A 9,745-nucleotide genomic window follows, 5' to 3' on the forward strand; every position below is an offset into this window, starting at 1 on the left:
CAGGGGGTTGGACTTGATGGTCCTGGTGGTCCTTTCCAACTCTACGATTTGCAAACCCTAATTACAACTGGATCTCCAGGCAACAGAGAGCAGATCCCTGGAGGAAAAAAGCCACTTTGGAAGGTGGCTTCTATGGCATTATACCCAATGAAGTCCCTCCTAAGGCTGTATCCCCAAAATCTCTAGGTATTTCCCAATCTGGAGCTAGCACCCCTAAAAGGGAGGGAGGACAGGTTAAAAGCCTTGCCAAAGGGGGTGAAGGAGCCCCGTGATGCAGAGTGGTAAACTGCTGTACTGCAGTCCAAGCTCTGCTCACAACCTGAGTTCAATCCCGACGGAAGTCAGTTTCAGGTAGCCGGCTCAAGGTTGACTCAGCCTTCCATCCTTCCAAGGTCAGTAAAATGAGCACCCTGCTTGCTGAGGGTAAAGGGAAGATGACTGGGGAAGGCACTGGCAAACCACCCCATAAACAAAGTCTGCCTAGTAAATGTCAGGATGTGACGTCACCCCATGGGTCAGGAATGACCCAGTGCTTGCACAGGGGACCTTTAACTTTTTAAAGGGGGTGAGGCCTGCTTATATCTTGCTCATTTGCACTGCAGCCATTGGTTGGTTTACTTTAGTCATCCAGTTATTCCTCTGTATTTTATTTGGAATGGGACTGAGACAAACAGACCCACAGCTCAAGTGCTGTGAATGCCTCTTTGTTTTGGCACAGGCACAGATACACAGGAGACCTGGAGGTCAGGCTCGAGCTGTTTGAGCAAAAATGACCTGCATATTGAACAATGACTTCTAGGATTGCCTTACACTGACTAGGTAACTTGTGTTTACCTCCCCACTTAGGGCCAGCACTCTGAAGTGGCATCTCCCCTACCGACCAGTCAAGTCAGGCCTATGCAGTTAGAGATAATTGCCACACTTCCACCAAGTACCAATTTTCTCCAAGCACATAAAGTGACTTCAGAATAAAGTTTGCCAGGAAGGTGGTTGTTAGAGAGAGGATGCTAAATTCAGAGGCTGCAACCCTAAACAGGTCCCCTTAGAGGAAAGTACCATTTTACTCCCAGGAGTTCTTATGATTGCAACTGGAGAGGCAAATTCCTCAGATCTCAGGATTCAGCTGCTGCCTCTTATACCCTGTCAACAACCAAAGTCTTGGCAAGGGTCAGACCCAGAATAATTTCCTGATGAGTTGCACTATGCAGAATAAGTGTCCACACTTTCTTCTGCTGCAAGGTGTTTTCTCCCCCTTAGTTCTCTTATTTAGAGCTGCAGACACCACCACCCCTGCCCAGTGTTTTCATCTGCAAAGCTTCAATATGTATGCCTCTCTTGCATGATATAGGCAATCTTGGTGTGTTTCTGGGGGCAGAGGCAACATTCCACGTTTCTTTTTGAACTGAATATTAAGCACGTGGTGCTGTCAAGAGACATGGAAGCTGATAACTGGAAGAAAAGATTTGTCGTTCGAGTGCTGCTGGTACTACTGTTGCTGCTTGTACTGCTGACTTGTAGTGTGTGCAAGAAGCATTTCATTAATTGCACCACAGCAGTGGATCCTCTTCCTCTGTCTCACGAATTTTCTCAACCTGGTGACCTAGTTGTTGGTGGGATTGCTTCTCAGGTCTTCTTAATGCATGAGACACCTTCTTTTGAGATGCAACCCACACAATTATTGATTAACGAACCTGTGTAAGGAATCTGTAATTTCCCTCTTTTATTTATATATACAATGCATACAGCACTTTTGATGCTAAAGTCAGCGTAAAAGAGAGCTTTCGCTCAGATTCTAAAAACCCATCTCTGCAATTAATCAGTACCTTCTTTGTTGACCATCTATAGAAAAATGAAACTCTTTGAATTTATTTTTATCGATTTTCTTTATTTATACCCTGCCTTTCTCCACAATGGGGACCCAAGGAGGCTTACTTCATTTTCTTCTCTTCCATTTTATCCTCACAACAACCTGATGAGGTAGGTTAGGTTGAGAGTATATGACTGGCCCAAGGTCACCAGAAAGTTTCCCTGGCAGATGGGGATTATATATTCATGATCTTTTAAAAAAAAATGTGTGTTTTGGCTATTAATCTACTCCTTGGGGATCGTGGGATTGTAGGCATTCTTTATAGAAGGCCTCTCAATTAAAGTCTTCATTTTTTATATTTTAAATCGATTCCTGCTCTTTGTATTGTTCTACCATTTGCATAATTTATTCAGTGTACAAGGCTTCCTTGGGAGGTGGTGGGTTCTTCTTTGGGGTTTTTTAAGCTAGATCAGACAGCAATACTGATTTTGTGAACTTAGGCAGATCATAAGAAAGATGGTGGGAAGGGATGAGTCAGTGCTCAGCTCTCGTGGCCCTTTCTTATATACCCAGGGTAATCTTGGAAACTTTTATTTAAAGTTGTCTATGGTCTATTATATATAATTTTATGCTGGGGCTTTTTTGATGCTGGAGTTTGCTCAAAACCTTTTAATGTTTTGTTTTTATTGTTTTTATTTTGTCAGCCACCTAGGGCATGTTCCTGGAAAGGTGGCATAAAAAATGTTCTAATTAATTAATTAACAGGGAATGGCCAGATAGGATATTGATTTTGTACAATCACATGGCATTGAGGTCCTTCCCCTCCCAAATCCCCACCCTCCTCAGGCTCCACCTCAAAAATCTCCAGGTATTTCCGAACCCGGAGCTGGCAACCTTAGTTGTGAGTGGTTTAATTGTTTATTTAAACAATTGCCTGTTGAACAAAGTAGTTATGCAGCAAGATTGGGGAGGTAGTAGCACTCAGTTGGGATGAGTATAGTAACTATTACCAGTTTATTAATCACACAGAAGGGCTATGAAAAGCATTAGGCAATATAAGTCAGGGAAATCTACCTTATTTTAGTTACTCCCAAAGTGTCTTTAAAGCATTATTTTACCTTGTGAAATAAGTCATTGAGGGTTTTTTTTTGGGGGGGGGGAATATTTATGAAATGTGTTTTTCAATACAGTGCAGCTTTCAAAAGCTATAGAGCTCTGATACAAGTTGGACAAATGAGCAAAAAAGAGTATTCAATATGGAGAAATCAGTATTTGTAATATAAAACATAAGCAGATTTTAAAAGCACCATTAAGAGAGCTGCCTCTAATATAATGTACTGATAAATTTTGGATGATTCTTTGAACAGCTTGTTATTCAAATTACAGATCAGAGCCAAAGAACTACCAGCACATCTTGGCCTTGGCATTTGCTTTAAAGGAGATTAATGAAAATCCGCACATCTTGCCCAACATTACTTTGGGTGTCCGCATCCTCAACAGCTATTATAATGCAAGGATGACCAATAAAGCCACCCTGAGTTTGCTTTCCACACAGCAGCGGTTTGTCCCCAACTACAAGTGTGCTATTTTTAAAACTCTGACAGCTGTCATTGGAGGACTTGACTCTGAAACGTCCGTAAACATGGCCACCATTATTGCCAACTACAAGATGCCACAGGTAGGTCACATGCAATAAAGCGGTGATGTTGCATATCTTTAACATACATTTGAACAATCTGTAGTAATTCATCTGGACAAAAAAATTTACCTACATGTTTTCTTTCAGCTCACTTATGGATCATTTTCCCCAGCACAGAGTGAGGAAACACAGTTCTCTTCCCTGTACCAGATGGTCCCAAAGGAAGCCTATCAATACATGGGAGTTATCCGCTTACTTCGGCATTTCAATTGGACATGGATTGGGCTCTTAGCTGTGGATGATGACAGGGGTGACAGGTTTTTGCAAACGGTGGTACCACTGCTGTCCAAAAATGACATCTGCTTTGCTTTCACTCTGAGAATACCAAAACAGACTTATCTGAATGATTTGACAGATGCAGTTTTGAGTCAGGCAGAAATGTTTTTGGTTGCTTTTGACGAAAAAGCTACTGTATGTTTTGTTTATGCAGAATATACATCCAAATACATTTTGAAATTGCTGCTGTATCTAGCACCCTTTATCTCACTTCCACCTTTGCATAAAGTATGGATTGTTACATCGCAATGGGATTTTGAATCCCTGTCCGTACAAAGGATTTGGGATATAGAAAGCTTCCATGGTACCATATCCTTCGCAGTTCACTCCAATCAGCCACCAGGTTTCCATACATTTCTTCAAGCCATAAACCCCTCCTGGGCAAAAAGAGATGGTTTTATCCAGAACTTCTGGGAGCAGGTATTCAGCTGTTCCTTGAAAGTTTCCAGCATTCATGGTGATAGCGAGAACACTTGCACAGGTGAGGAGAAGCTGGAGACTCTTCCTGGGATTTTCTTTGAAATGAGCATGACTGGCCACAGCTACAATGTCTACAATGCCATCTATGCTGTGGCACATGCTTTGCAGGCCATGTACCTTTCCAGATCCAACCACAGACAACTGTTGAAAGGAGAGCAGTTGGTGCTTCAGAATGTGCAGCCATGGCAGGTATTGTATTACAATGGGGTATCTCGGGTTTCTGAGCTGAAGTTTATAATTTATCATATTACTCTGAATTTCTACTCACATGGAAGAAAAATGAAAGAATTTTAACAAAAAAAAGCAATGAGTATATGAAATCTGAATCATGCAAAATCAAGATACTGCAAAGTTCATAACAATTCTTATTTCTTTTTCTCTATCCACTAGCTGCATCGTTTTCTAAGAAACATCACATTCCACAACACTGCAGGTGATGCCATGCATTTTAATGAAAAAGGGGAACTGAGAGCTGGGTTTGATGTTACAAACTGGATCACTTTCCCAAATGGCTCCTTCATTAGAGTAAAAGTGGGAAGGTTCGATCCTTGGGCTCCTCCTGGCAAAGAATTAATGATTGATGACAATAAAATTGTGTGGCATAGAACCTTTAACCAGGTAGGACTCAGAAGCAGATACTTTTGTGTGAAAAACACAAAATAAGTTCTCCCCCCCCCCCCAGAGCTCTGCTTGCACTTGAAGCATGGGATGAGGTCACAGTCAACTTTTAACCTCATTGGTTGGTTCCTGGTAGCATTGCTACTGAAGATCATTCAGTTCTCCTCTCGTGTATACCATACATGTTTTTTTCCCCATGCAAGTTCCATCATTCTCAGCTCTGACTGGTCAAAGAGGACCCTTCCTCCCTTTTTCACCATTTGAAAAGCTGGTTGGCCCCCATTCTAAAGCTTTAGTTCTAAGAACCTTTTTCAGGAAGCAAGACCCATTAATACCATGGGGCTTCCTTCTAAGTACATCTGCTTAGGATGGTCACTGTAATAAAAGTGCACACTAAAAAAATGCGGGTGGTTTTCCTTCACAAAAATCATTGAAGAAATATGTGACATAATAAATCAAATGTGCAGAGTTACAAATAGTTAAATATTGGAGAGCATATATTTCTTCTCACAATTGGATCAATGTAATCCCTCATTATTCCAGGGTTCTATAACAGCACATTCCTGAGGTTGAGTCCGAATGGGTTTAGGAGGCGGCATGACCCCTATGCCCTGACCTGGATGGCCCAGACTAGCCTGATCTCGTCAGATCTCAGAAGCTAAGCAGGGTCAGCCCTGGTTAGTATTTGGATGGGAGACCACCAAGGAATACCAGGGTTGCTGTGCAGAGGAAGGCACTGGCAAACCACCTCTGTTAGTCTCTTGCCATGAAAACCCCCAAAAGGGGTCACCATAAGTCGGCTGCGACTTGAAGGCACTTTACACACACACACATGACCCCTATGCCAGTGTCTGTTCCACTTGCATGGTCTAAACTGGAAAGGACGTCTGCGTAGGGGCACTTACACCCCCCACCCTTGGACTGTAGCAGCAGCATGGTCTGCAGGTGCCGGCTTGGCCTCCCGCAGCCATCCTCCTGGCACAATTCCTTGTGCTGGCATCCCAAGAGCCATTCTTGGGGTTTTCTGGGGGCCAAGCTGCCATTAGGAAACTTCCTAACCCCTTTCAGCCAGGGAATGCCTCCTGAAGCAATGGTGGTGGTGCACCACCTTTTTGTTGGTGCAGCATCACTATTTTCAATGGGGTTTTCCAATTTTTAATTTTAATAAAGCCCTTTTTTCCCCCAGTGCAGCGGTGAAACCTCTTTGGAGGTGCTGGGGACTTACATGGCCATGCCATCCCCAGCCTCTTCATCTCTCAGGAATGGGCTGCAACACAACTACCCCAAGGTGGAAGTGCTCCATACAGATCCTGCTGTGAACATTAGTTATGTTTACATAAGTAGTATCACCATTGCCAAACCTGGCAATTTGTATGGCATTTTTGCATGCTCTGATGGGTCTAACTTGGCATTCAAGGATGCCATTCAGTATTTAAATATGGATTTTCCTTTTTTACTTCTTTCTTGAACATGGTGATGTTCTTCCTTATGTTAATGAACTGCTTTTATTTGGGCACACGTGAACACATCCTTCAGTTGCCTCTATATCATATGTTTCCCTGAGATGTTTTGATTCATGAGGAAAGTCTTCATTATAAGTGCAGTTGCTTCTTATCCTTAAAAACTGCTTATAGGGCGGCATGTGTTTCAGTGTCATTTTTTTTATATCTTAAATGATTACCCATAGCTGGTCTTTTAACAATGATGCATTTCTTTGGTTGCAAATGTTTCATATAGGATCTAAAGATAACTTGTACTTTATTGATCTAATCACAACTGAAAATGAAGATGTTTGCTATAAAAGCACCTTTATCATACATCTAAGTATTAATATGTTTGGACCTTGAAAGGCAGCATACCATTTTGATGACCGCGGTCTCTGTTTTGTGGGTCAGTAACACATCACAGGTGATCTGATTTTTTTAAGAAACGGAAAAATATGTGTTTTTACCATTCATTTTTATTTAGATATTTATACTCAGCATATTTCTCCAAATAACTACAAGCCTGTGAGGTAGTTTACGCTAAGAAAGGATAACTGATCTTTGGTTCTTGCATGACATCTATGGCAGAAAAAGATTTTGAACTTGAGTTTATAGATCTTAGTCCAACACTCTAACCACTACACACACTGTCACTCCACTGTCAATAACCCAGGATGGACTGACATGCCCTTCTCAGTGTACTAGGTGCTAATATCTCTTTCTGTATATAAACAGGTTGTGCCTCTTTCTGTCTGCAGTGAAAATTGTAGTCCTGGCTACATCAGGAAAAAGAAGGAGGGAGAGAAATTTTGCTGCTATGATTGTGCTCCATGTCCAGAAGGAATGATCTCTGAGAAGAAGGGTAGGAGACCATATGTCAAACACATACTCTAATATGATATATTCAAGAAGAACAATGTTAAGGATGGTCTATACATTATGTGATCTGGAACACATTATGTGATCTGGAGTATCTGGGAACACCTGCCTTCATGGTGTAATGGCTAAGAGCAGCGGTTTGGAGTAGGGCTGTCGATTTGGTTCATCCCGAACCGAAAAACAGCTGAATTTCCCGGCCGGGAGACACACATCTATTCCAAGCCCCCCGCGCCCCCTGAAGGCGCACGGGGCGGCCTGTAATAGATCTGTGCCTCCCGGCAGATCTATTTAAAGCCCCCCCCCCCCGCGCGCCTTTAAATAGATTTGTGCCTCCCGGCCGGGAGGCACAAATCTATTCCAAGCCCCCCTGCGCGCCTTCAGGGGGCTCCCCTGAAGGTGCGCGGGGGCCCCTTTAAACAGATCATGGAAACCTGATGGATGACCTTGGGCCAGTCACACACTCTCAGCCTCAACCAAGGCAAGTATTTGGATGAGAGACCAGGCATCGGAAGCAGGCAATTACAAACCCCTTCTGAATGTCTCTTGAATTAAAAACTACACCAGGAATTGCCATAAGTCAGCTGTGGCTTGTCAGCCAATAATAATAATAATCCAAGAATACCAGGCCGTGGTGATGGCCGTTTTTCTATTTTATTCTTTTGTTTTGCACAGAATGCTAAAGCTAGGCTGATTCTGTGATGCAGACAGACACCCCTTAGTCAGACCTTTATATGCTACAGCCCTCACTGTTGTCCTGGGGGTGGCCTTCAGGATCATCCATGAAAACAGCTTGTATTGGCCAATATTATTGTGGTTTATTGAGACTAACAGAAAATCTAGTTCGGTTTGAATGCTGCTTTTTTGACCATTCCATGTGCTGCACAAGCTTAACTCCAATAATCATTAACACAACCTGTTAAATGAGCCAGTGTTAGAGAGGACCAGATTTCTTCAGCTCCATCCCATTCATTCCTTTCTCTAGATTTTACAGCCATGAGCTATGGGGATGGGACCTCTGATTCCAATCTAACCAGAAGTTATGATCCTCTCGCATCTAGAAATAACTCCCATAGTGCAGTTGGGGGATAAGGTTGAGAGAATGAAACTTAACAAAGGTTTATAAAGGAAATGTCTTGAAACAAATAGCATCTCCTTTGTTGTTGTTTTTTCAGACATGGATACCTGTATCAAATGTCCACAAGATCATTATTCCAACCATCACCAAAATAACTGTGTTCCCAAAGACACAAGCTTCCTTTCTTACGAAGAACCAATAGGTATCACCTCAGCTACCTTGGCTATTTCCTTCTCTTTGGCCACAGTTTTGGTGTTTGGGACATTTGTGAAGCATCGGGACAGTCCCATAGTCAAAGCCAACAACCGAAACCTTACATATATCCTGCTAATCTCCATTGTTTATTGCTTCCTCTCCTCCTTGCTGTTCATTGGGCAGCCCGGAAAGGTGACCTGCCTTCTCCGACAAATGACTTTTGGCGTCATCTTCTCAGTAGCCATTTCTACTGTGCTGGCCAAAACCATTACTGTCGTTTTAGCCTTCATGGCTACCAAACCAGGATCTAGGATGAAGCTATTTATGGGGAAAAGACTGCCATATTCTGTTGTGCTTTCCTGCGCCCTTGTTCAAGTGGGCATTTGTGTTCTTTGGCTAAGTACTTCCCCTCCATTCCCAGATATGGACATGCTCTCAAGGAATGAAGAAATCATACTGGAATGTAATGAGGGATCAGCAGCCGTGTTTTACTGTGTGTTGGGCTACATGGGCTTCCTGGCGATAGTCAGCTTCATTGTGGCTTTTCTAGCCAGAAAGTTACCAGACACTTTCAACGAAACCAAATTTATCACTTTCAGCATGTTGCTCTTTTGTAGTGTTTGGCTGTCCTTTATCCCAACTTACCTGAGCACCAAGGGGAAAGCCATGGTGGCCGTGGAGATCTTCTCCATCTTAGTCTCTGGTGCTGGGTTACTGGTTTGCATTTTTACCCCCAAAATTTACATTATTGTTCTGAAGCCTGAGCTAAACAATAGGGAACTCTTTAAGAAGAGGAAAAATGAAAACAACACCAATTAATATTTCTCGTTCATATGTACTTCAACGATATCACAGAAATCATTTCTAAGACACCTTATGCAAACTGTGGCCAAAAATGCATGGTCCCTTAACCTACCGTACTTCATTCCCCGTTTCAGCCAGGATCATATTTATCTGGGCTGGGGGGGAAACTGTACACATTACCTTGAAAGGCAGGGACAAAACTGTGCCAATCGATCCATGTAAGCAGAAAATGCGGGAGACATGAAGTTCCTGTTTAGTTTGGCACACACCCCATGACACCGGTGATTGGTCATTTCAAATTTACCAATGAGGGCCTTCCCTGCCCCGGGAAACGACCAATCACCGGGGGCGGGGGTGTTGCAAGCTAAACTGGAACTGTGCACGTCTCCCACTTTTTCTGTTTACACGGATGGATTTGCACACAGTTT

General features: G+C 42.8%; 1 protein-coding gene across 1 annotated transcript; it reads left to right on the forward strand.

Annotated features, from left to right (window-relative positions):
* The first annotated feature begins 1,435 nt into the window (after positions 1–1,435).
* On the forward strand, positions 1,436–9,332 carry LOC130490868 (vomeronasal type-2 receptor 26-like). The gene is made up of 6 exons (XM_056864672.1): positions 1,436–1,695; positions 3,194–3,485; positions 3,594–4,451; positions 4,653–4,880; positions 7,100–7,226; positions 8,416–9,332. The coding sequence occupies exons 1-6, from the start codon at positions 1,436–1,438 to the stop codon at positions 9,330–9,332; spliced, it is 2,682 nt and encodes an 893-aa protein (XP_056720650.1).
* The last annotated feature ends 413 nt before the right edge of the window (positions 9,333–9,745 follow it).

The sequence above is a fragment of the Euleptes europaea genome, chromosome 18, assembly GCF_029931775.1.
Source record: "Euleptes europaea isolate rEulEur1 chromosome 18, rEulEur1.hap1, whole genome shotgun sequence".
NCBI classification, from domain to species: Eukaryota; Metazoa; Chordata; class Lepidosauria; order Squamata; family Sphaerodactylidae; genus Euleptes; species Euleptes europaea.

Excerpts from the sequence above, each read along its gene's own strand:
- LOC130490868 (XM_056864672.1), top strand. The coding sequence starts at position 1,436 with ATGGAAGCTGATAACTGGAAGAAAAGATTTGTCGTTCGAGTGCTGCTG. Across the intron at positions 3,486-3,593 it reads CCAACTACAAGATGCCACAG|CTCACTTATGGATCATTTTC; the intron begins GTAGGTCACATG and ends GTTTTCTTTCAG. Across the intron at positions 4,881-7,099 it reads GGCATAGAACCTTTAACCAG|GTTGTGCCTCTTTCTGTCTG; the intron begins GTAGGACTCAGA and ends GTATATAAACAG.